This window comes from Copadichromis virginalis, linkage group LG23 (genome assembly GCF_057382275.1).
Source record: "Copadichromis virginalis isolate Kocher_CV1m ecotype Utaka linkage group LG23, C_Virginalis_male_GT1.1, whole genome shotgun sequence".
NCBI classification, from domain to species: Eukaryota; Metazoa; Chordata; class Actinopteri; order Cichliformes; family Cichlidae; genus Copadichromis; species Copadichromis virginalis.
Genome location: NC_140639.1, coordinates 20690219 through 20716308, shown reverse-complemented (window position 1 = coordinate 20716308; position 26090 = coordinate 20690219). Strand labels below are relative to the sequence as shown.

General features: G+C 39.3%; 3 protein-coding genes across 9 annotated transcripts; 2 read left to right on the top strand and 1 right to left on the bottom strand.

The window, feature by feature from the left end:
• Window positions 1-127: 127 nt before the first annotated feature.
• lipt1 (lipoyltransferase 1) lies at window positions 128-25898 on the bottom strand. Of its 6 annotated transcripts, XM_085449941.1 has the most exons (5): window positions 25835-25896; window positions 14939-15044; window positions 1586-2120; window positions 797-1018; window positions 128-715 (listed from the first exon to the last, which is right to left on the bottom strand). In XM_085449941.1, exons 3-5 carry the CDS (start codon window positions 2091-2093, stop codon window positions 303-305), a joined length of 1143 nt encoding a protein of 380 aa, XP_085306067.1. In that variant the 5' UTR covers window positions 2094-2120; window positions 14939-15044; window positions 25835-25896; the 3' UTR covers window positions 128-302. The 6 variants fall into 6 exon arrangements, with proteins under 6 accessions (XP_085306067.1, XP_085306069.1, XP_085306071.1 ...); XM_085449943.1 differs by lacking the exon at window positions 14939-15044 and having other exon boundaries at window positions 25835-25898; XM_085449945.1 differs by lacking the exons at window positions 14939-15044; window positions 25835-25896 and adding an exon at window positions 4194-4213.
• On the top strand, window positions 4272-14918 carry LOC146680767 (uncharacterized). Of its 2 annotated transcripts, XM_085449931.1 has the most exons (14): window positions 4272-4367; window positions 7081-7311; window positions 7427-7843; window positions 7928-8665; window positions 8936-8973; window positions 9068-9170; window positions 9439-9787; window positions 9987-10062; window positions 10148-10287; window positions 10379-10482; window positions 11330-11387; window positions 11480-11565; window positions 11705-11818; window positions 14485-14918. In XM_085449931.1, the coding sequence occupies exons 2-14, from the start codon at window positions 7186-7188 to the stop codon at window positions 14518-14520; spliced, it is 2385 nt and encodes a 794-aa protein (XP_085306057.1). In that variant the 5' UTR covers window positions 4272-4367; window positions 7081-7185; the 3' UTR covers window positions 14521-14918. The 2 variants fall into 2 exon arrangements, with proteins under 2 accessions (XP_085306057.1, XP_085306058.1); XM_085449932.1 differs by lacking the exon at window positions 4272-4367 and having other exon boundaries at window positions 7041-7311.
• On the top strand, window positions 17961-25012 carry LOC146680766 (required for drug-induced death protein 1). Its single transcript, XM_085449951.1, has 2 exons — window positions 17961-18359; window positions 24164-25012. Exons 1-2 carry the CDS (start codon window positions 18147-18149, stop codon window positions 24302-24304), a joined length of 354 nt encoding a protein of 117 aa, XP_085306077.1. The 5' UTR covers window positions 17961-18146; the 3' UTR covers window positions 24305-25012.
• Window positions 25899-26090: the final 192 nt, after the last annotated feature.

The following is a 26090-nucleotide window of genomic DNA, read 5'->3' as shown; positions in this document are numbered from 1 at the left end:
ATGAACAGTTTTCACAGCTGTGACTAAATTACAGCAGCTCCTTTCAAGCATTTCAAATGAAGTGAAAAAGCAGCTCTGTTCACTCAAAATGAAAAGGGTAAAAAATGAAAACTCAGATGTCCGTAAATGTCTGTTCCAGGAAAACCTCTCAGCTGTGACGATCATTTCCTTTATTAATTGATTAGTTTTTTGGCTCAGATGATCTGCCCATCAGACATACAGACATCTCCTCCATTTCTAAGGTTTTAACCGGCTGTAATGTGGCCTGCAGCCTCTCACTTGTGTTTCATATTTGCCTCGTCTCAGCCCATCACAGTGAGCATGGCATCACACAGGCGGTGCAGTCGTGTGTGCGTTGCCCCGCTCTCTGAGCGTAGCAGTGCGCTGAAGGCAGCGGCGGCTCGATGTGGACAGAACCTCTCTCCAATCAGCACACTGCTTAGCTCGCTGCTTAGCCGCACGGGGACCCACTCCACAGGGACGTCCAAGTGGCAGCTCTCGATTTGCCCGTTCTTCACCTCCATTTGCAAGCGAGCAGAGCAGCGAGCGGGCGGCTGCTCATTCGTCAGCTCCAGCTGCGTCTCCATGGTGAACTTAGGCGTCTTCCCAAATGTCCAGTCCCAGCTCCGCAGCTCCATCTCCATCTCACCGACACCAGGAAACATGGACTCGTTAGTTGGGTCTATGACGGTCAACGCAGAGTGCAGGCCAAACTCTGAAACAAGACAAAAATAAATAAAGCAGAAACGTTTGAATACAGACAGAGCATATCCTTTGGGGTGCAGGAAGACCGTACCTGTGTTATACTGCTGCACCAGAGCACCCAGGAGCTCCTCCCATTGCAGGGAGGGGGCATGGTCTAGGAGGTTGGCAACAGGCGAGGGGACGCTGGGAGTGGCATTGCTTTGGATGCCGGGGCAGGAAGGGCGGAGCACAGAGGAGAGGGCGGAGCGATCGGCAGAGTGAAGCAGTGTGCAGTGATGGTACGACGACTTCCTGCTCAGTCTGGATGCGGTGCCTGAAAGTAAACAAAATAACAAATAAAAAAAAAATAAAAATCAGAAACATGAATGTAAACATCAAAGCTACACAAAAATAAACAGAGAATAGGCAACAAACATGAACAGTAACAAACACAGTAACAATTCTGGATTCTGAATTTGCTATGAAAGAGGAAGAGCTAGCAGCATGTGACCAATCAGAAACATGGAAACATCTACTTTTAGTTTTTATTAATCCAGCTGCAGAGTCGGTGTGTTTAATAGTCTGAGAGCAGATAAAGAAAAATATATTAAAACAACATTTAAAAACAGATATAAAAAAATATGAAGGAATACAGTTGCGTCAATAATCTTTATTTATTGCTCATCAGGCAAACATGAAGACTTTAGACCCTCCAGCTCTCTACACTGTAATAACCACCACCATTGGGTGCTGCCAATGAAGTGTTGATTACAGTAGACCAGGGGTTTCAAAATCATTTATCATTAATTAGTCTGTATGTCTTTTATTTCTACTGTAATTAATTAATCTTCTTCCCTTTTTTGCTTTCTTGTGCTTTGATTCACTCCCTCTAGCCTCGTACCTGAGATCTTGTATCGTCCGTTTAGTAAGATGTCAAACCTGTCGGTGGCCTGGACGTCCAGTCCGGGCCGGAGGCGCCTCAGTGTGTCTGTGACCACCTTCAGGTTCCTCTGCCGATCGTACGCCTTCTTGGAAGTGAAAAAGGTCAGGTTGAGGTTGCCCAGGTCATGGAAGACCGTCCCACCGCCGCTCCGCCTGCGAGCCAGAGGGATGCCCGCTCTCCTCATGACCGGCAGGTTGCACTCGGTCCAAGGGTTCTGGTGGCGCCCGATGACAACGGCGGGCCGATTCCTCCATAGCAGCAAGATGCCACGCCCCTGCAGTTCTACGTTGGCGTCAATCCAGTCCTCCAGAGCCAGATTCTGGTACACATCGGTGGAGTGAGACTGGAGGACCAATCCTGCACTGTCAGAGTCTGTGAAGAAGCTGGAGCTGGATCTGGAGCAGGCTCGCTGGTTTAAAAGAGAAAACGTCCTTTTGATCTGTGACATCATTGTGCTTTCTGACATCACTTCATGTCAGGAGGTCAGGAACATCTAAAATGTCAAAATAAAAGCAACAGGAAATGAATTTGTGTCTTTTTGTGTGTGCACTTTTTCCATCATAGATATTATTGTCAACGTTTCAGGTGGAAGGACAAAAAATAAAAAAACTGATGGAAAACTCACTTAGCTTAAAATAGCTATCATCTGTAACATTTCACTAATATCTCAATATTTTTTATATTTTACTCAGAAAAGGAATATGAAATATATTTCTGGTAATTGATTAACTGTTTGAACCTTGTCATTTGGCAGAAATGGAGCTCTTAAACCTTTTTCTTTAATAACTTTGAGACATTTCCTTTTAAATTTGGAAACAAAGTTATTTTAATGACAAAAACCATAAAGGACCAGAAGCAGCAACATAAACAGACACTTTGTATCATTGTTTTTTAAACTGCACCACGTTCACGACGTACAACGTAACGTCTGACGACACAGACCCCTGCTTCTCCGAACGTCCTGTAGCTGTTAGCTTACCACTAACTCCTCGCGCTGTTTTTAAAACGCGAGCTGCAGCTGTAAGTCATTTCACGTGCACAAACAGCCACTCACAGACCGTGCTTACCGGGATTGAAAGCGGATGCTGGTCTCCGCAGACCCGGACCGGAGATGAGCTCCTGGTACGGACACGAACTGCAACCAACTTCCGCTTCGAACTTTCAAAGTAAAACTACGCAAAGCCTTACACAGATTTTTATACACCTTATTTTATTGTCACAGTATATATTTGGTTTTATCCTTAAACAACAAGAACAACGAAATAAACAACAAACAATATGAATAATCATAACAAAAACTAATTAAAAATACATAATTGATATATAATAATAGTAAATAAATAACTGAATAAATAAATATATAACTTAAAACAATAATTACAAATTTAAATATCCGTGACAACAAGGAAAAAAACACAATCACAAAATAATTCATTTAACTGGTTATGAATTTGCATGTCCTCCATAATTTAATATTAGGGAAGTTCCTGGCAACTAATTTCTTAGTCGACTAAATGAGAACAAAACGCAGAGTAAAACTAAGGAACACTCAGATATTAAGCAAAATTAGGTCTAACAGGTTTAGACATGAATTGAACACAAATTCCACTTATGTCTGTTTAACATTTTATTAAGAGAAAATACTAACTTGAATGTAACTAATGCATTTATGAAATGAAAGTTTTGATCTGACTGACTTTTATCACGTAACAAAAAACTAAGACAAAGGACTTCGCATCCTACTGCGAAAAAAAAAAAGCCTTGCCACAAACTGTCAAAAGGGTAGCAAGGAAACTAATATAATTACGAAATCTAAATCTAATTTCTTTAAAAAAAAAAAAACTTTTATAAATGTGTTTATACGTGATGTTCTATCACTTAAAAATTGCTGACAGAAAGAAGCTGAATAACTGCTTTTATTTTGGAAATACAAAGCGTTCAGATTTATGTATTTCCGCCTTTCCTGAGACTTGACTTGAACTCAGTCCTTCACTGAGAAAGCGGCCGTGCTGCACTGCAACATAGCTGACAACAGTTCCACCGAAAGTTTAGTATTCTGTTTATTTATTATCTTCATTTTCCCGAATTAAAATGTACTTTATGTGCTTTAACTCTAATTAACACAGACGTAGATAGTAGAATACAGACAACTGAGGTCTTGTTTTATAACACAGAACTATATATACGTGTATATATATTTTTTTAAATGCCATTATTAACAAAAATTGCATATGCAAAAATATAAATATAAATGTTCTGAGTGCTTGATTATTCTCAAAGTAAACTTCAGATTAGAATAATCTGTGCAGTTTTACTGTCTTTCTTTAATCTGGACTCAGACGTTTCAGGAAGCACCAACATGGTCAACAAAGCCGCCAAAAAACAAAGTGTTTCGAACATCTGCAGCAACATCTGCTGAGATTATAAAATTATTTTACCCACTTTGTTGTAATAGAATAAAGTTGTTAACCACATCGATTCAGTCAGCATTAAGATTGAAAAATCTTCATTTATTCACATATTTTGCGCTCTTTAAGATTCTCATTTGATAGTTTTTGTGTCTTACATTTCCTTCTTTGAACGCGTTGGTCTCCTCGGGCCTCTAAACTCGTAATCATGAGGAAGAAGCGCAGAGTATGAAGAATCGACCAAAGAGAGGAAGAGAGTGTGACCACATCCTGACACACACATACACACACACACGGTCAGAGTCAGTCAGTCTGAGTGGATGATGTTTCAGGTGAGCGCTCATTTTTGCATTTCAAACAAAATGTTTGCTGTCATTCTTCTTGATTTTTACTTTCCGTTTGTTCGTTTGTAATATTTACTGTTGTGCATCTGTCACATTAACCTTTTCAGCATAGACGTTTTCGCTCTAAATGATGCATAGGTTTACAGTTAAGGTGGAAACTCTCTGTCTCTATATAAAAATGTACATGTTTTAAAAGGATTCATTATCTTTTCTGAAAAAAAAAAACATTAAAAAAAAAACTAAAATCCAGATGTGAAAACAGAAGAAAAAGAATGAAATACAATGTTGGTGTTGACCTTCATGTAAAACTTGGAGGTGTCACTTTAAGAAAGGATGAATTTTAATTATCTCTGGGTGTGAATTCTTAGAAGTGTTATCACACATTCACACTTAGTCATATAGGCACCGTGTGGTCTACTTAGTAATGACAGGTCTACTTTGAGTTTAGTTGAATCTTCCATTGCACAGTATAGGTCAGCAGAGCCTTTCTACGCACACTAACAGTGCTTAAACACAGTTATTTCTGACTGCTAACTTTCTTTTCGTACAGGGTTTCAGCCACTGAAGAGGCAGCATTTCTTAACAAGAGCTATATTTGTTAAAATTAGGAAGCTATAGTGTGACCTGATGACGGCAACAGCTAAAATGCTCAACACGTGCCCTATACCATAACAACAAAGAAGTTAGAAATAAGGATTTTCACTTGAAACATGCAATTCTAATTGGACCATAATTTCCAAAGTAAGCTTAAAGTTTGATTATACTGAAAAGAAGACTTGATGGAGTGGACTTGAAAGTAAGACTGACATATAAACTCATTGGAAAAGTGTTCACTAAGCTCAGAGACCAAGTGAGCTGTAGACTAATTTTTCATACACGTCTATAAAATCAGGCTTGTGCTGGAAAACAAAGTTGTCACATTTTTTTCTGAGGTCCTCAGAATATCACCCAGAAAAAATTATTAGATCCAGTCTGGGAGAGATGAATGAGTTCATGGAGTATCTAAATGGGTGTACATACCCACCAAGCACTGGACCTCTACTGATGATGTTTTCAGGGCCAAATTTAGGTAGCATTTGTGCAGCCCAAAAGTAATTGGAAATTGGGCTGTGTTTAGTACATCTGATTTGAACCAAATTTCAATCAAGGTGGTCATATTATGTGGGCATTTTCAGGTTGTTGTAAAGACTCTTAGAAAATGATGTCTTGCAGCTACAAGGGCTTTGAATCTGTTGATGAACTGGGGACTTTCTTGTTGGAATTTGTGGAGGTGTTGCAATGTTAAAAGATTTGTCTGCTTGCGTGGGTTAGTGGTGTAAAGTAACACAAATAAGCCACAGTCTACAAGTTGCAAAGGTGAAGGCACAACAAATCTCAACCCCTACATGGATACTTGTGGTGGGCACTTAGCCAATGATTCAACTAGCCATGTTTTCTGCTCTGCTAAAGTAAAAAACTATCCTGATGGGTCCTATAGAGTTCAACCACTTTAATCTTGCAAGGTCTTAGCATTGCTTATCCAAACTAATAGAGAAACAAACAAACAAACAAATAGAGAACTAATGTTGTGTTCTAACATCAAAGGTACAAAACAAGTTTAAGTCATCATCCAAAGACAACAACGTCTTGTGTGAAACTCCTCACAATCTTGGCGCTCAAGAAAAACAATTAAAATGAGTTTAGGCTTCAGCAAATGCAAGCTAAGTTGACCACTGGCAAGTTCAAAAGCTCTAACCTTACCAACTGGTTTGAATATCCCGGATGAGACCCCATATACCAGAAACTGGCTCTAGGTATATGGCAAAGAGTGCTTTACTTAAAATAGAATTTATCAGAAATAAACTTCCTTCCTTCCATGTCAGCCAGTTATCAGGAACTGTAAGCCAGGACCACCTGCAATACAGTAGGACTGCATTGGACTGTGTGGAAAGGCTTTATTACTAAGAAGAAGATGGATGGAAGGGCAGACCTTTCTCTTTTCTTGATATCTTTTTAGTGTAAAGAGGAAATGCCTTCTCACGTTTAAAAGTTGTTGAGTTGTTGCTCCTGATGTTTTTGCTTTGTGGGATGGAATCATACATTCAAGGCTATATTAGGGCTCCAAAAACACATCAATCTTTGTCTAAATTTGAACTAAACTAAACACTGCCCAGTTTTCAGTGACTGTTTTACAGTTAAATAAAGGCTAACCAGATGTTGCCCCACATCTGGTTTTTAGTATGTCTGTGTGCCTACACAAACTCTCATTAATCATTCATTATCACTTCAACTTAATGTTATTTGACTTCAAAATTTATTTCAATGACAGAAACATTTCATTCTGACCAAAAACTTTTGAACATTAGTATAGCTGCATTTCAAACTCAGCAGACAACCCCTATCAAGACAGATTCAGATCTACTGTAACAGTAAAGGTTTTCAATTGATATTGTGACTAATAAACAACAATCTAGATGTAAAAAAAGCAAAAGAAATGAATTAAATCTTTTTTTTAACCTCTATTATATATTCTCAAAATAAGACCACACACACTCACAGAAAAATAGACATCAAAAGAGTTTGCTAATAGAGTTTTTTGAGATTTTCCACAAAACAGTAAGCAAATTTTCCTCTTCCTTATCTTTTCTAAGAACACATCTGCATTCATTCTCTGCACAGAACCCAGAGTGTCACTAACCAGGCTTCAATTGCATCACTGCAGATTCTCATGAAGATGCCATCCAGATAAAGCACCATCTACTGACCACAATCATGCACAGAAACACACACACATTCAGGTCAAACAAGTGTGCATGCGCATGACATCATGTCTGACTGTTGGACATATTCTTCATCATCTACCCCTCCTATCACCTACCACCCCTCCCAGACCCCACCTTCCCTCTCCTCCCCCCACTCATTCAGGAACCATGGAAATCCTCCACACGCCAAGGTCATCATTTTTATTTTTTCTTTCTTTATTTAGATAATAATTATTACTGTTAAAAAAATCATCTTACTAACTTCTACTCATCAATTTACTCATTTATTGATTTCCTCATCTTCAGGTTACGTCCCCTCACCTCTTCCCCCAGCAGCAGGGATCCTCTTCCCCTTTCTTCCATCAGCCTCAGATAAACTCCCCTCAGACTCCATCCCCTCACCTCCCTCCTCCCCAGCTGACCTGCCCTCAGTTTGCTTATCCTCCTGTCACCTCTCCCCACCTTATACCCCATGCTCAGGTGACATCCCCTCATCCTGAACAACAGCCACTGATAACCTCCCCTCACCTCCTCTCCCCAACTCAGCACGCCCTTTATCCTGAACTGCAGCCACAGATATCCTCCCCTCACCTCTTCTCCTCATCTCAGCACAACTTCTTCTGCCAGAATCCCGATCCAGACTTGGATCATTCAAACTGGGCCAAATGCGAATCCAACTCTGAACTTTCCTGCCTTCTTAATGGCAACAGTTTCTCCTACCAGGTAAGAAAACAAAAACGGAACTATTTTCTCTCATCCTGAACACAGATTGATCAATAACCTCTCTCTATTTCTGATCTAAAACAGAACCAAACCTCAGCTCATCTGGATTTTCAGAACCAGAACCAGTTCAGTTCTGGTTTACCTCAACATGAAGATTCCTTGGAGAACACACATAGATCTTACGATGCTCAAACGCTTCTTTTCAGTGGTGTGTGCACACATAGTGACACGTCTAATCCAGGTGAGGACAGCTGGAGGCACCTGGAGCCAACCGTTTCCCAACTTCAGTGTGCCGCATTGGACTCCATATCTGCAGGAGCCCATCAAGCTGATCCATCTCCCCACAGGCTCTCTGTGGGAGGGTGGAGTGCCACAGAGCTCAACCCGGCTGAAGACTTCTCCAGCACCCAGTTTTTCCAGGATGGCTACCTGAATGCTCCGCAGCCTTTCTGTAGCCCCACAACTCCTGGTCCAAGTCCTCATTACCCCCAAACCCCAGCAGTCTCCAGCCCCAGTCCTCAAATGCACCCCAGGACGGAGAGAACAGGTTTTCACACCCAGATAAACAGTGATCAGACCTCTGATCCAAGTCAGTACCACCAGCGCCTCCTCTCAAGCCAAACAGAGCAGATGCAGAACCTGACAGGCCTACTTCACACTGCTGGCACGTCTGAGACCAGCTTGTCCACACCAAGACGGGGCCAGCATGTCAGGAATGCTGCCCAGTCTATGAGCCTCTCTACTGGGCTGAACTGGACAGAGGAGTGTGGAGGAGGGAAAGGAGGGAAAGGAGGAGATGATAGTCATGCAGACTGGAACTGGGTATGTTGTTATGCTAATTTAATTTATATTAAAGATTATAGTAAATATGGAAGTATGTACAGTAAATATCAATTTGCTGAAGACAGTAGGTAAATAAATCTCTGTAACTAATATGGGTAAAACAGTCAAGTAACAGACACCAACTATATAAAAAAATATAAAGTTAATTTTAAAAAAGTAGGTGTTTAAAAGTAGAAACAATCAAGAAATAAATAATAATGTCACCATACCTTTATTCTGTTGTTTTATTTTTCTTCTGTTAATTTTTAGATGCAAAAAGAGCATACCGCTGAGAGTCTTGACACCAGGTAACCCCAATCCCTATCAATAATAAGCATGTTTATAGTTTTAAATCTTTATTTATACATTTTAATGTCAATGATTCCAATATGTGTGTCACAGGCTGCTGTGTATGGTGTGTAAGCGTGACTTCAGGAGCCTGCCAGCATTAAATGGTCACATGCGTTCACACAGTGGATTCAGATCATCTACATGCTTGAAAAAGGTCCTCAGTAACATCTAAAAAAATAAATGAAACAAATCAAATCTATAAATCATATATAGAAAAGATACCAACAAGTTAACCAAGTCATAATTCTGAAATCTAATTATTTATTTTATCGGGACAAGAGAGTCAGGTCCCCACACTGCCATCTATACATTGTCATCTAGGCTGCCCCTAGTGGGCTCTTCATGCAAAACAATACAAAGTAAGTCTTTAATATTTATGGATGGATGGATTATTTATTAATTTCTTTGTTACATTTGTTTAGGACTCTGCCCCATCGGTTCAGCGCCCATTCACCATGGTGCTGCCTGTATCTGTCCCAGTGAAATCACGAAGTGTGTCAAAGGCAAGTAGGGGTGGTCAGACAAGAAGCAGCCGCCTCCCTCCAGCTACTGGAAGCACTGCACTCTTCCGCAGCCTGATGCGCCCGCAAGATGAGGAAGATGCTGCCAAAGGCATTAAAGATGGTGAAAAAAGAGTTGCTTCTGCACCTAACAAAGGCACCCGTCACTACACCCCTCCACCCATGCTGTGTCCTCAGAGGGCGGGGCCAGGGTTGTACTGCTCCCTTACCACCAGGAGGCAGCAGAGAGTGCAGACTGTTCAGCTCCACAGTAAGTCATAAAATCGCATTGACGAGCACCTGAAATCTATAACCATCTAATTTTAGCCCATTTCAGCCTCCAAACACTCAACAGTTACGATAAAAACAAAAGCATCGCGCTCATCCTGAGTCGATGAAAAAACAAACAATGAGCAGTATGATTGGATGATTGTCATGACACAATGCTAAAGTTAGCATCTGACTGGCAGATGGAGCCAGGGACCTTGGTGCCAAAGAGACTGCCTTTCTTCCTCCTGGAACACTAACATCAGGAATCGTTAAGCCGTACGTAATGTTTGCTTCTTACCAAAAGATCTTTGTTATTGTTCTATCTACTGATCGTCTGGTAACCTGGTACTGTCTATCACAGGCAGATCAATTTAGGGCGGGGCTTCCAAGCTGAGATCCCACCGCTTCAAGACCAAAAATATGCCCACTCTGACTCCCACAATGCACTGCTACAGTGGACTCCATGGGATGATCTAGAGCGTCCCGTCAATCAGCACAGAGGTACACAAACACATAGAATGCACAGAAATCTTGCTGTTGTTTTTAGATGATCTTGGAACTAATCTTAGAAATGGAACCACTTTTCAAACAGTGGAAACTCTGCTTATGATGGCTCGATCCAGCGTGGTCCCAGGGGGTGGAGCCAGCGCAGAGTACACTCTCCAAGTCTTATCAGAGTGCAAAGGAGACTTTCTGGTAAAATCTCTTTGACTATTTGGTTCTTCAGTGTGGGCTACATAAAAATGTGTTATTATTGTTTAGAATATTAACATGAAAAATACAACATTCTGAATAGATTACAGAATGGGCCTTTTTTTCTACAGCACCAGGTGAACCAAAATGCTCAGATACACAACAAAAGCCTAAAAGCTTCAAAAAACATCACAATGAAGGTGAAAATAAAACATGCTCAGGAAGAACAAGAAACAACGTAATTGGAAACCCTGCAAAGAAACAAGAAGACCACAAAGAAACAAAAAATACACAAAAATGTCAGCAAAGTCATAGAAATAATCACAAAATACAACAAGACACCAGAGTCTAGATTCTACCACAAAGACACAAACATGATCGCATATACATAATTAAAACCACACCACGAGACAGAAAACAACCACAAGATACATAAAGCTCCTACAAAATGACAAAAAAAATCCCCACAAAGAGACAAAAACATCAGAGAGCCACAAAAAGCAGTTACTAAGACAAAAAAGTGACAACAAAGACATATAATCCAACTGCAAAGAGGCAAGAAACAAGAGACAAAAAAACAGACAAAATCCACCACAAGGACACCAAAAAGAGGCAAAAACAACCTTAAAGACACAAACAGCTACTGTAAAACAAAACAAAACAAAACAAACACACAAAAAAAGACCCAAATAGACTCAAATAACACCAAAAAGACAAAATCCACAAACCAAAAAACTATTTAAAAAAAGTATATCTGAAAAAGCAAAAATATTAATGGGACTATAAAAATCTACTTAATCTTACCATGTCAGGCATGACTAAAATGACATCACTTTATTATGTCTTTCAGCTGACGGTAGAGAAGCTGCTATTGACTCCTGAACCCAACAACCACCGTCACCACACAGGTCAGCTGTTGTTCCATCTAACCACAGACTCAGAAATTCACAGATATAAAAAACACAGCACATTTTAATTAATATCCCTATTTATACTGTAGGTGTGAGCTGGAGTGCAGCAGAGAAAAGGTCACTGGTGAAATCTCTGCAGCTCCATCAGAAAGACTTCAGTAGCATCCAGAAAACTGTGAGTTCCTGCCAACTAGTGTTAATGTCTTTCTGCAGTGCCACCAGTGGGTGAACCAAAAGTGACAAATTTTGTAAATTACAATTGCTGTTTGTCTGTAACAAGTAATGATGTATCTCCATGATGTTTGTATCCTCAGGTTCAAACAAAGTCCCTCTCTGAGTGTGTTGAGTTTTATTATCTCTGGAAGAAGAAGCTGAGTCTGAGCACCAAGACATCAACTAGCCTGACAGTCTCTTTGCCCAACACAAATGTAAGGAACAAAAAGTCTTTTTTTTTTTTAATGATTTAAATCAGAAGGGTTATCATAGCTGTAGTGGCCCTTTTAGTATATCTGAGTTACTGAAATGGACTGCTGTGACCCAGAAGTCTTTTCATTCCCCTAAACTTTATGGACAAACCAATGACTGTCTGCCACTGGTTTGTAAAGTCCAATTTTTAAATTCCAACTTTAACATATTGTGAACCCTTTGATCCCATTAAGGAAAGTGAAGTCATACGTTATTAGCTTATGCTAGCAAGACACATACGCAGATATCCGCTAAGTGTTAAAATCTATTTGAATGTTACTTTACTCATCACAACTGGGACACTTCTGGATGGTCTCTTAGTAAAATAAACTGCAAAGCAAGACATATTATTGGTTAGATAAGTACATTAACAAGTCTGATCATCTTAAGCTATTGCTATATGCTGATAATGTGATTCTTTATATTCCAGAATTACACAAATCAGTTCAAACAGAAGAACCAGTTCAGTTGTTGGCATAATAAGATATGAGGGTGGATGAATGGGTTGATTAAAACATTGGGCTTTAACATTGATGACTGCAGTTTGTTTGACCCGTTTTTCAGAATTAACAATTCAGCTTTTAAACCTTACTTCTCTAAATCAAACAGTAATGTAGCAGGACGTCTACCCTCATTCAAGTACTTATTTTATACCAATTTATCTTTTGTGTCTTTGGGAATTGACTCAGGACTTACTGGTATTTAGCCTGATTAGGGATTTGTGATGTTTTCATGGGACTAGAATTAGGACTAATTTAGACTTTTAAGCTGGACTTTATTGGAGTTAGCTATGCTGTCTTTTAATTGCTCTAAAGTTCTCTCTGTTTGTGTGTGGGGGTTTTTTATAATCAAGTATGGAAAAGAGTCCTTTTGTAAAGATTTGGGCTTTCAAAGTTTACTTAAATCTTTAACCAGGCCCTTTCTGTAATCTTAGTGATCAGTCAGTAAAATGTCAGGTGCAGTTCCTGTAGAGTCAGTCGCCTCAGAGTTTCAGGTCAGTGAACAGATATGAAACTAAAGGCTGTGCGAATAAAAACCACAGAAACCAAATTCCTGTTATCACTCCACACACACACTGCAGCACAAAACACACACAAAAACACACACCGGACAGCCACTTCCTGTCAAGAGCCGTCACGTTTGTGAACACACTGTGACATGACATTTCAAATAGCCACCGTGTGAGTGTGGTCAGAGCTCAGCAAGTTTCCATTGGTGTCATTTAGAGTTTTATCATCGGCTTCGTGTTTTAGATTTCCATCAGTTTGATTCATTTCAGCTTCCTGTAGGTACACTGTGGTTTTAGTCTGTTTCATGAATCTGTAAATGTGTCTTTACTTTGTTCCATGTTACTCAGGAGGCTGATCTTTTGAACACACACAGTGACATCTTGTTCAGAATCCAAGTCTACAGGCAGCACCTGAGCTGTGTGAAGTTTCTACAGGATGTTTTTGGAGATGAAAGACTGCACACTTTACAGCTACAGATATTTGAAGTTGGCAGGCCACTAGTCAGAGTCATGATAGATAATTAATATGCCCCATACAGCCTTCTACTAGGTCTGCCTCATTGTAGCTTGATTATTTACCATGATGATTTATAAATATCAGCTGGTTATTGAATATAAAAATATATGTTTGTAAAGGGGATTTCCTACAACTACAAATATAATTCTAATTTAAAAAGTGGTGAGACTGGCGTGGGGCAATTGGTCATGTGATATGGAGTTACGATCTGACTGGGGGTCTTTTTCTTATCATAATGCCAATCTAATGAGTGCTCTAGTGGAATCTATGCAGTCCTATGAAAAACTATCTACACCTGAAGATTCAGTACCTCTAAGAGCCATCTTTAGCTGCAGCAATTCGCAGTAATCATTTTCTGTATAACTTTAACAATTTCTTACATCATTATCAAGAAACACAATCATGACTGCAGCTTTTTACAATGGTGCTTCATGCAGTTATCGAAGCTTGTGGGCATTTGTTTACGCACGGCTCTCTTAAGGTCCCACCACAACATTTAAATCAGATTCAGATCTAGACTTCGACTCAGACCATTGCGACATCTTGAATCTTTTCTTTTTCAGCCATTCTGTTGTAGATTTGAAGCTGTGCTTGGGATCACTGCCCTGCTGCATGACCCAATTTCAGCCAAGCATCAGCTGTGAATGACCTGGTTCTGTGGATGCAAAACAAGTCCAGTTCATCATGTCAAATCACTATTGTCAAATGTCTCCACTTTGCTCTTGCATGTCCAAAAGACATTTCTCCAGGAGTCTTGTGGTTTATTTAGTTGCAACTTTGATAACCTAAGCTCTGCTACCATGTTCTTTTTAGAGAAAAGACACCTTCTCCTGGCAACCCTTCCAAACAAGCCAAACTTGTTCAGCCTTTTTCTAATTAAACTATCATGAACTTAAACATTTAACATGCTAACCGAGGCCTGTAGAATCTGAAATGTAGCTCTTGGGTGTTTTGCACTTTGTCTGAGCATTACATGGTCTCACCTTGCAGTGAATTTGCTGGGACATCAACTCCTTGGAAGACTGTTGCATTGTGTTAACACACTCATTTTGGTGATAACAAGTATCACCTTCTTTTCTAACTTCCTCTTTTTATTTATGCAGGGTCAAAGGTCGTCAAGATCTCAGGCTGCTTCATGAACTGTTGGACCATCGCCCTCTGGAGCTACACACTACTTACCAACACAAGGCTTGAACCAAAACAGCTAAACTGTGTCTGGCTTACTTGTTCACAAAACAAGGCATGCTCCTAATTTGATAAAAACCATCTCTAAATCACTAAATGAGCTGAAAAGGAAAACTCCACCAGGACAACCTTTCACCTTGGGTGTTCTGGTGGACACAACAACAGTCGCCTTGAGGTGTATAAATTAAATTGAATTGAATTGAAATCGAATTGAAAGCTTTACAATCCGTTCTGCAAACTGTAGCTTTTCTTTTTTCTGTTATGTCCTTTGACTGTACAATATGGTATTTTAAATGTAAATGTGTTTGTGTGTGTGTTTTAAATTACTGTCAGTTAATAAACCCACAAACTAAGAAAAGCCAAGAGTCTTACTTGAGAGCACCTCCAGACTTAAGCTCAGGCATGTTGGGATATTGTTTTTCTTCCTTAATCCTGTCAGTCTTCTGCCTCTGGGCCTCTGATGCTCAGTAGAGCTCCACTTATTACCACACCAGGGAACAACAAAGAGACAAAGCAGAAAAGTAAACACATGGGGCCGCAGGCTTTCTGTGTGAGTACAGCTCTTCACATCAATGTCCTCTTTTTCAACATCAGAGGAACATGCTAAAAATAAGTGGATGATAATAAGCCTGAGTAACAAGGTGTCAGACACATTGGTGAGGTTTTACCCTCACTATTGTGTCAGAGGTTATCCCAAAAGCTGTTTTCACACATTCACTGCAGACCTGAGATTTTTCTACACAAGACTAGACAAAGGTGCATGTATGAATGCAAACGTAGCATCAAAACCAACAGTTAGGTTAGGTTAGGGTTAGTCAGAGTTATATGCAAGTCAGCCCAAAATCAAATACTGAGTCAAGGCTAAAAAGTTCCTTGTTGAAACCTACAAGTCCCAGGTGAAGATATAAATCAAGACATGTCAAGAGCAACAAGTCAGGTCAAAAGAATAAAACCAAAAAATCGTACTTGACCTGTGACCAGCAATAAATTCCATGTAGACTGGTCTTCCACACCATAGTGGGACAACCCATTCTTTATGTAGCAGGTTTAATATATAATAATATATAAGACCAAAATATTTACAAGCTGTTACCACAAAGTTGTGTGAAATGGCATGTCATGCCAAAGCATTGTGTGACAGGTCACATGACAACAACCAGTGACAGTAATATCCAATCAGAACCATGTCTTACACAGGTCAATAAATCTGAGTAATACACACTGTGTTGTCATAAATGTGAAAATTAGTGCCTAGAAAGACAAAAAGAAAACTTACAAGAACAAGTAAATAAAGGATGATATCTCTACAAACCTGGAAACATATAGAAGGAAAGATATGCATGATGTTTAATCCAAGATGTAACAAACAATAATTATATGCAGTTGATTAGAAAAATATCAAACTTCCATTCATTCATTCTCTTCCGCTTATCCTTATCAGGGTCACTGAGGACCTAAGTCTAGCTACCACAGAGCAAGAGGCCTGGACAGGTCGCTGATGCAGGGCTAACAGAGAGAGAGAGAGAAAGAACCATTCACACTCACGTTCTCACCTTTATCAGACTTACTCACCTAATTAACCACAATATGTCACATTCAGTATACACTATGCAAGAAATAGGTCAGTCATGAAACACAACATACAGTGTAAGCAGACCAAGCAGAAAAGAATATACAGGTGTAATCATAAAAAAAAGGATTTTATTATTTTGCAGAAAGGACAAAATCATTACAAAAATTCAGAATGACAAAAATGAGCTATTTTAGGAACCAAGTGGACCCATAGAAGAGGACAACTTAAGAACTTCTACTTAAAAACCACTTTACAAACCATAACTCTGCAAACTGACCTGCCTAACTGAGAGACAGCTCCAGTTATATAGCAATTGAATGAACTATTGTATACACCAAAGGTGAAAACTACAGAGATAATAGCTAACCATAATACAAGAATGACCCTATTCCCCCCCTGCGTGGTCACAACAGATGGTTAAGTCCATTCAATTGGCCTCTGCATTTAAACTAGCTCCACCCTCAGCCTCCTCTTTTACTCAAAAAAAGGAAGGACTGGAGCGGCAGCCAGGTAACTCAAAAAGAACAGAAAAGAATCCATATAGCGTGTACCAATGGTACCATAACAAACAATACAAAACAAATTCTGTGCCATCATTTGGACTATAGCTTATTGCTGGCATGGATTAGAAACTAACTCAAAATTTTGAATTGGTTAACTTATAATAACTGAAGCTTTACAGCCCGAAGTAAAATTAAGACAGTAAAAGTTAACATGAATATTACCCGAGTATTTCAGTTGTGCAGTTGTGCAGCCATCGCACAATGTTACTGACATTGTGCGATGGCTGCGATATTTGACAATATGCATCATGTTATATGCCATCAGGTCAGTCTATCATCGAGACTAAAGCAGGAAATATCCAAGCTAAAGTTTGTATAGGGACTCAGTCATCGTAGTCTAAGGTGCTTGGAAACAAAAGCGTCTGGACTTCTTTAAGTTTTCTTGAAGATGTTTCACCTCTCATCCGAGAAGCTTCTTCAGTTCTAAGCTCAACCGGTGGAGAGACCCAGATCTCAATACATAAATGATAGTGTTGGACTAGGTTTCACTATGGGTTCACCTGAAACCTTGGCTGATTGTGACCAGAACCTGCTTTCACACCTTGGCTCATGTGTTTAGGTAGAGGATCTATAGGGGGTCCATGACCCTCTTGTGGACACTCCCATAGGGCTTAAAATCTGGGACTCTCCACCAATTGCACTTAGAACTGAAGAAGCTTCTTGGATGAGAGGTGAAACGTCTTCAAGAAACGTAAAGAAGTCCAGACGCTTTCCTTTCCAAGCTCTTTAGATCCAAGCTAAAGGTTTTCAGAGTGCACAGTGATGTCCATGTATCTAGGAGGGCTTGTTCTTCATGAATGTTTGAGTACATCTGCCTTTTTTTCCCTTTAAGACTTCAATTCCATAAAAGTTGTTTTGTCTGAGATTACTATAAAGCACTTTCTTCTACTCAATTTGAGCACTTAGTTTATCTCCTTTTGAGATAAAGTGGAAATGTTTTGTGTTTTTCAAACTAACGACTGAAGTCCACTCAGCTGTTTGAGCTTTCTTCCTTTTCCTTCCTCTTATTTATTTACTTAATTGCTTAAAATAAAACTCACAAAAGTCAGTGTTTCCAGTGTGTCTGTGAAGGTTCTCAGTCATCCAGGTCATCGTAGTCAAAGGAGAGGAGTGTTTCCAGTATTTTCCCATTTAGAAATCTGCCTCTCAGCCATGTTACACTTTCATCTGTTTTTCTTGTTCTGTTTTTTTTTTTTGTTGACCTAAAACAAACAGCAGATAAGCAAACAGGGAGGAACCGCTGCTGTGCACAAAACTTCAGATAACTTCAGCCTCAAAACTGAGGAACCTCCACATTCTTCTTCTAATCCTGATTTTATGTCAAAGCTCAGAGTTTCCTGTCTGCGCTGAGCTTGGGGCCACTAATAAAGTTTGACTCCTCCTTGCTCCAAAGGTCTCCCTGCCCGAAAGCAGGAGAAGAAAGTCAGACGACAGAGAGGAAGGGATGGGAGCACAGGAGAGGGAGGAGGAAGACGCTTCTTCAGTGGGGAGAAAGTTGCAGAAAACCAGCAAGGAGGTTTATTTCAGCGTCCTGCCAGATAAATATGAACCTCTGATTGAGGATGATGAAGAGAGAGAGGAGACTGCAGAGGAGAAGAAGAGGAAGAAAGAGGCGAGGAAAAAGAAAAGGAAAAATACATGCAAGAAGTACAGAAAGGTAAGAAGTCATGACCTTTGACCTGTGTATGAAAGATCCCTCTACACAGCAGTGGCATGTTGATGAAATCATGGCTTAGAACAGACTGTTAAAGACTAATAAGTACAATCAAGTTCAATTACATTCAGAAAATACATATAGTTCATATAGTTTACATAGAAATAAAAACATGATGCATTATGATGTAAATAAACGATCTAACTTAATAAAATACAGAACTAAAAAACAGCTCACCAGATATAGGTAGTTAAATGAGTTATATGAAACCTTTACCAGTTTTGTAACCTATATTTAAAATTAAAAACATGTATTACTGTAATTGAAATTTCATTAAATCACTTCTATCAAACAAAACAAAAAAGAAAAGGAAAAAAAACAAATATGTATCTTTAAATAAATATATAAATAAGGAAATGAACAAAAATATTATTCAATACCAGATTAAAAGAGAATTAAAATTGTATTATATTAAATGCCAAGTTTAAAAATGACTGCTATATTATGCTGTCATGGGAATGAATTTCAGACAGTGGTGGCAGAGTGGTTTTGTCGAAATTGATGGAATTATGAACTCTTGAGCTAGTATTAGTATCAGACTTTGATCCACCATGCAGTACCATCTGGAAAGCATGTGATTGGCAATAGCTTTTGTTTTCAACATGACCATGATCCCAAACACACTGGCAATGCAGTAACACCATACCTGGATAGATAAATGGTAAATGGTAAATGGCCTGTATTTGTATAGCGCTTTTACTAGTCCTGCCTAGGGATCCCAAAGCGCTTTACACACCCAGTCATCCACCCATTCACACACACACATTCACACACTGGTGGAGGCAAGCTACAGTTGTAGCCACAGCTGCCCTGGGGCAGACTGACAGAAGCGAGGCTGCCATATTGCGCCATCGGCCCTTCTGGCCAACACCAGTAGGCGGTGGGTGAAGTGTCTTGCCCAAGGACACAACGACCGAGACCGAGATAAACACACTAACAGTGTTTGGCCTCCCCAGTATTGACTTTGAAGCTCATTAGAATTGTACAAACTCCATTTCTGCTTCTTATACTGTTTCCATGAGCACTTACATGTTTCAATGAATTACTGCACCTATTTTCAATTTTCCTAGTAAAATATAAAAAAAATGAAGGGTGGCTCAAAACATTTACTCACTACTGTGTACAATATAAATAAAGTACATAAGAATACGCAAAATAAATTGAATTTAAAATGAATAAATGAATTAAAGTAAGCCTGGTACAAATAAAAATAAAGAAAATTAAAGATTAACATTTAAGATTTATAAGATATATAAGAGTTTATATAAAACATGACATCATACAAAGTAGCTTAGGCAGTAACCACACATGGAGTTGTTTGTCTGCAGTGCAAAGGTGTTTAGTCTCAGCTCTCTGCAGTTAATTATTGACTTTTCAGCGTCACTACACAGTTCTGGCCTTTGGCCCCCAAAATAATGTGCTGTGATGATTGTATCCCTCTGAGAACAGACAAACATGGAAGTCGTAAAACAGAACTTTTACTATCACAAACACCTTCATTCAGCCTCAGAATGAAGAGTTGAAATGATAAATAACACTATTGAGTCCACACTGAAGCAGAGGACCACAAGCAGTCATTAGATTCATTATTTTCACATCCTCTTTATTTATTTAAAAAGAGTCTAAAACTCTCCAAAATTTACTAAAACCATCTAAAGAAGTTGAAGTTGGGCCAGGCTGTACTTTCATTATTACCACTTTGTACTCATGACATTACAGTCAGTGAGCATATCCTGGTAAATCCTCCTTTCAAATTCTTTGAATGACCAAAATTGACAAAATAGGACCTGAAAGGATTGACCTAGTTCATTATCTCAGCAGGAAAGTGTTTACGATATAGAGGTCAGAGCCGAGGAGCATATGAATTTCTTAAGGACCAAAAGACTCAAAGACAGACTCAAAAATAGTTTCTTCCCAAAAGCCATAATCACCCTGAACTCCCACACGCACTGACAACACAGTACCACCCCCATCCCAAGGACTTCCCTCTATAAACAGACTACACAACTACCATAACCACTGTGCAATACTTAATTTTACACGCAATAACCTACACTGTAAATACACAACACTATTTGTTTACTTATTTATCTTTTTTATTTTGTTTTCCCAGATTTGTATATTTATACATTTTATTTATGTTTTTTCTTTTCTAAATACTGTTCATATGTATATAGAGCTGCAGAAACTGTGCATCTCACCACCTTTATTCTCCCACATGTTTGCACTGTGTAGGAGATGCTCTGTATCTCATTGTACATCTGTAGAGTGACAATAAAGGCATTCTATTCTATATCTTTTTGCAACTACAGTGGTTACCCCCTAGTGGCTACCATGCAGAATGCAGGTTTAGGGCACTTCCGCTTTATTACCAAACTCAGAGGTTATCTGTGTTTTACACTGGCTTTGAGTAAGGCTAAAAAGACATTTTTCACCAATATTAAAGAATGTTACTGTTAATGTCTGGAAACATCTCACAAGTTAAACGTTGCCTCCTGGTGATAAAAGAACTAGTTCAAGCATTTATTACTTCTCGGCTAGACAGCTGTAATTCGTTATTATCAGGATGTCCCAAAACCTCAGAGAAGTTATCAACAGATCCAAAATGCTGCACTGAGACTACTGTTCAAGATCCTGCTCCTCACATACAAGGTCTTCAATAATCACCATCTTCTCTTAATGACCTCATAGCGTGGTATCACCAAAATAGAGCACTTTGCTCTCAGACTGCAGGCTTATTGTTCTTTGTAGAGCATTTAAAAGTAGAGCCTTCAGCTTTCCGGCCCCTCTTCTGTGGAACCATCTTTAAGTTTGGATTTGGGAGACAAACACTATCTCTACTTTTATAATTTAGATTAAAACGTTACTTTTTGCTAAAGCATATAGTTAGGGCTGTGTCAGGTGAGCCCTTAGTTAAGCTGCAATGAGCAGTGTAATTAAAGCTTCTTACTAGAGCTGGGCGATAGAACGATAACGATATGTATCGCGATATAACTTTTACTCGATAGAGAAATTAAGCTATCGCGATAGACCTCGCCGCTCTTGTCCTCTTAAAAAAAAAAAAAAAAAAAAAGGTCAGCCAATCCAAATTAAGTAGCGCAGAGCCGAACCAATCACAGCCGCAGCGTCTAGTCGCGTGACTTGTTACGTACAGCACAAGTGCCAAGCCGCACGTGTGTTTGTTTGGGAAGCAGCCAGCGGGTAATGGAGCCAGCGCGTAATGGAGGAAATGAGTGTGCCGACTAGAAAAATCAACCGAGCATGACCGAAGGTTACAGAAGAGAAAACAGATGATGGTTCCAATGCCGGAGAGATTGTCGAACGGAAGAGCCAAAGAAGTTCCATAGTGTGAAGGTATTTCGGCTATTTCAAGTCTGACAAAAAACAGAGTAGCGTGCACTGTAAATTGTGCCGAAAGCAAGTCTGGAAATACAATAAACTGGTGCATGCGTCACACTGTGCGCCACGTTATTGTTTCGGTGAAATGAATTTCTACAATACTGTTACTGTTAATTCTACTCTCTGCAGTGTTTAAATGCTTACATATACACACAGTTACTGTCCCTCCACACATACGACTCGGTTCTGCTTCTATGCCGCAGCTTTGTTTACTTTTTCCCACCGAGGCTTCTAGACTTCTGATTGGCCAACATTTCTTCACGGTTAGGAATCTAGCGCCACCTGCTGCTTTGGCATGTTCATAGCAGCGTTTTCCTTCATTTCTGCCTTTATGTGTGGACGGGATTATTTTTTAAAACGAAAACGGAAAATCTCCGTTTTCAAAAATACCCGTGTACGTGTGGACGTAGCCTCAGTCTCTGACTGGAAGCGCTAATTTGTCATTCGGCTTTTGTCAGACTAAAGTAACTGTTAAAACTGTTTGAAAAGCTAAGATATACAACAAGGAGAGATTGAGAATTTCCTTTTAGTTCTCAGTTTATTTGATATTGACAAAAGTTAGTCAGTTTTGTCTGTTCTTCTGTAAAACAAACTAAGATTTATTTTTAGAATTAATATTTTGTTTCTAAGTGGAATTGACAATTTAGTAGTTGTTTCGTTTGTTCTATTTTGAAACTTAAACGCTTTAGCGGCTGCCTTTTGTGTAGTTTGCAATATTTGCCTTTATCTATCTGAAAAAGTCTCATGTTCCTTAAGTACATCTACCCTGTTGAACTTATTATGGGAAATAAATATTTAAATAAAAACAAGCTGCTGATTATTTCACATTTTACTTGTGAGCAACGGCACATTTAAATCTTACAAATATAGTTATTTGGCTTATATCGTGATAGATATCGTTATCGCCTGAAATGAAAAAAACATATCGTGATATGAAAAAATCTCATATCGCCCAGCTCTACTTCTTACTATTAAAAAGTTTTTCCTTCCCACTGTTGCCACATGCTTGCTCATAGGGGGTCATCTGATTGTTGGGCTTTTCTCTGTATTATTTTAGGGTTTACCTTACAATATGAAGTGCCTTCAGGCAAGAATGGTTGTGATTTGGCGCTATGTGAATAAAATTGAATTGAACTGAACTGAAAGTTTGTTATATTTTGCAGACAGTAAAGCAGAAAGTTGACGTCCCAGCAAAACCACAAAATTTCAATTTCGATAAATTTATAAATGTATATATCTCAAATATTGTGGAAAATGTTTTACCCTCTGAACCTTAACATTTTCACAAACTAGGGACAAATTTTTCATTGTAATATAAAGTAATGGACATCTATGGGAAGAGAACTACCAGTGTTAAGCAGAGAAATAACTTGAAAATATCTCATCAGCTGAAATGAAGTTCTTCTTTTATAAATCTGTAGGTCTGTGGTTTGTCAGTCAAACAATAATAGACAACAACTCAGTATGATGATGGTTTACGGAGCTGAGGTTGTTTGGTAATAACTGAAGAGTTGATACTAAAACTGGAACAGAGTAGCTTTCTGTTCTTATGCTCCACACCCTTCCCTTTCTTAACCCCATTTGTTCATTGTCCTTTCTCACCAGACGCTAACCTTTTTTGCCTGTTCTGTTCTTCTCTATCAATAGCAGAGATAAAGGGGATTTTTGCCCCTGTCTTAAATCTATAAACCTTGCAACTTAACCTGGTATCCACCTCCTTGAAATGTAACGACATGTTGCATCAAATTGTCTCGCTCAGTATCTTTCTCTCCTTCTAAACATTTCCAGCCACTACTTCTGTTATGTCATCATGTAGCTGGTCAGTCCTGCAGTAAAATCCATATTCCAAATATATAAACTCTATTCTAATCTACAGGTCACAAAGCCACCGCCTTTAGTATTTACCCAACACAACAAATGAGCCTTTGTTGTGCTGGGTAAATATGAAATAAATAGCTGCTTTGTTTACATATTTGGTTCAGCACTACTAATTTTGCTTCAGTAGGCAACACATTTAAAAAAAAAAAAAAGGTGCAACTTTTACCCTCATAGTGGTCTTTGCACATGGTTGCTGATGAACAATATGCATCTGCATTAGCATAACGAGTACAACAAAACAGGAAATGACCATAAACTAGTATTACTCATTATACAACTTCAACAACGGCAAGCTGTGGCTAAAAAAAAAAAAAAAAAACTGCCCAAGCTGACAAAGACCAATGCTAGAGACAGTTCCTGTATATTACAAGATAGTTTTTAATCTAGTTGTAATTGACCTTAATACCCGTGGTGGGTACAGAAAAAACAAAATTAAAGCACTAATGTTCTTCTTCTCTGGTCTGTTGCAGAATGTGGGGAAAGCACTACGCTTCAGCTGGCGCTGCCTGGTAACTGGTCTGCAGAGCATGGCGTCCGTGTACTCCACACCTCTCTCAGCTGTGGCCACCGTGGTAACAAATGTTCACCAAGCCAGTGGCAGCAAGACATGATGGGACTCGGAGGGACCAGGAGTGTAGCCCCTTATTCCTTGTGTTCAAGCTGACTTTGAATTCATCACCTCTGTTGTGCCTGTTTTGTTTTTATTCTATTTCTGAGATATAAACTGTATATTTACTCGATTTATGAAAACCATTGATACCTGTCACATTTATGGCCTTAGTTTTCAAATTTGAATCGAACCCTGCTGTTGTGTTAAATTAAACAATAGTCTTTCATGTTTCAAAATTCACCTCAAGCAGACCCTTCAGAACACTTTGGGTTTATTTACAGTGTTAAGAAGCTTTCTGTTCCGTGTGGGCTTTGGTAACCACTGGCAACCAAACAACTAGCAATGTCTGTGTACAAATCTCAACGATAACAAAGGAAGCTCCACCTTGTGGTGCTTCTCCACAACTGCACTTTAGAAACTCATTGACAGAGATAAATTTTCGAGGTTCTGGAGCACTAAACGGATATATTCTTCCAGTCAACCAACCATATTTGGATGAAGTAAAGATGCTCTAACAGGACGCTGACACACTCCTCTCCTTTCTGCTCTTTTATGTTTTTATCAAGGTTAGGAGAGTTAGTAAATGCTGTTAAAATAATCAGAATGAACAAAAAAAAAAACTAACTAATTTGTCTTTCATGATGTTTGTTTACATAATCAAAGGTCAGGTACTTTTTGTGCATTTCACAAGTGCTTATTGAAAAATAAATGTAAATATGACAAAAGTGTGAGGACATTTGTTTTTAAGTGGGCGTATTTGTTGATAAGTTATCTGTAATACAACGCAGGAGGTGTAGCACACGCTTTTCCATAGCTGTGGACGATGCAGGGAATAAAAAAGCTTCTACAGCAGCTACACAAAAGAGAGTAGAGCTTTCACATCATCATATATGACAGAGTAAAAACGAAAAAATGTATTTTTCCCCCCCACGCATTGCTGCTTGCGTGTTTCTACATGGACACCCCTTAAAGCTTGTATAATTAAACTTTGGTGCTTTTAGGCACTAGAGTTGTAAAAGGCTATTTTAGGTAACTGCATCCCTCTCAAAACATGAGCTGATATCGATTAGATTTTCTCAGCCATGTTTCGGGTGTAGGATGCCACATTAGCTCTTTAAATGGGCCTCTAGATGCTTAAACACCATTGCTGGCAAGCTGCATTTGACCTGTGGTCAGCTAGTCAAATACTGATAATATTAACTATCAGCAGCCTGGTATGACATCTATGATGCCTATCCAACATGCCTCACCCTCTCAGGGTGTCGGACATTAACTGAAGAGTTAATACTAAAACTGGAACGGAGCAGTCTTATGCTCCACAGTAAGTGTTACATCATCTTTCCCTTTTTATTTAAACTCCATCTTTCATCATCCTTTTTTCTATTTAAACATCACCCCTTGTCTTGGTTCTTTTTTTCTCCAGCATCCATATCCTCCTTTACTTTTACAAAACCCCTCATTTCCTTCTTCAGTAATTTTCTCCACTGTCTGCAGAGCTTAATTTATTTTCTTTCATTGCCTCTGGCTGTACCTTCTCTTTTCCAGTACAGGTGGTCCTGGTGCCGGACCGCACATGACCTCCGGGTGTCGCTGTACCGCTGTACTGAAAATAGTCCCCGCTGTCGGGCCTTATGGAGAAAAGAAGGCGTAATAAAGTTGGCCCTGAATATAAGCCGCCTCCTGCTTGACAGGTCAACCACTTTCTTGTGACAGCAGCAGCTGTTCAGACCTGACCGGCACGCGCTGCTCAGAGGTCTGCTGGAACAACATGTGGAGCTCCTGAAGAG

Excerpts from the sequence above, each read along its gene's own strand:
- lipt1 (XM_085449943.1), bottom strand. The coding sequence starts at position 2,093 with ATGTCAGAAAGCACAATGATGTCACAGATCAAAAGGACGTTTTCTCTT. Across the intron at positions 1,019-1,585 it reads CGGACGATACAAGATCTCAG|GCACCGCATCCAGACTGAGC; the intron begins GTACGAGGCTAG and ends GTTTACTTTCAG. Across the intron at positions 716-796 it reads GGTGCAGCAGTATAACACAG|AGTTTGGCCTGCACTCTGCG; the intron begins GTACGGTCTTCC and ends GTCTTGTTTCAG.
- LOC146680767 (XM_085449931.1), top strand. The coding sequence starts at position 7,186 with ATGTCTGACTGTTGGACATATTCTTCATCATCTACCCCTCCTATCACC. Across the intron at positions 9,171-9,438 it reads CATCTACATGCTTGAAAAAG|GACTCTGCCCCATCGGTTCA; the intron begins GTCCTCAGTAAC and ends ACATTTGTTTAG. Across the intron at positions 10,483-11,329 it reads AGTGCAAAGGAGACTTTCTG|CTGACGGTAGAGAAGCTGCT; the intron begins GTAAAATCTCTT and ends TATGTCTTTCAG.
- LOC146680766 (XM_085449951.1), top strand. The coding sequence starts at position 18,147 with ATGGGAGCACAGGAGAGGGAGGAGGAAGACGCTTCTTCAGTGGGGAGA. Across the intron at positions 18,360-24,163 it reads CATGCAAGAAGTACAGAAAG|AATGTGGGGAAAGCACTACG; the intron begins GTAAGAAGTCAT and ends GGTCTGTTGCAG.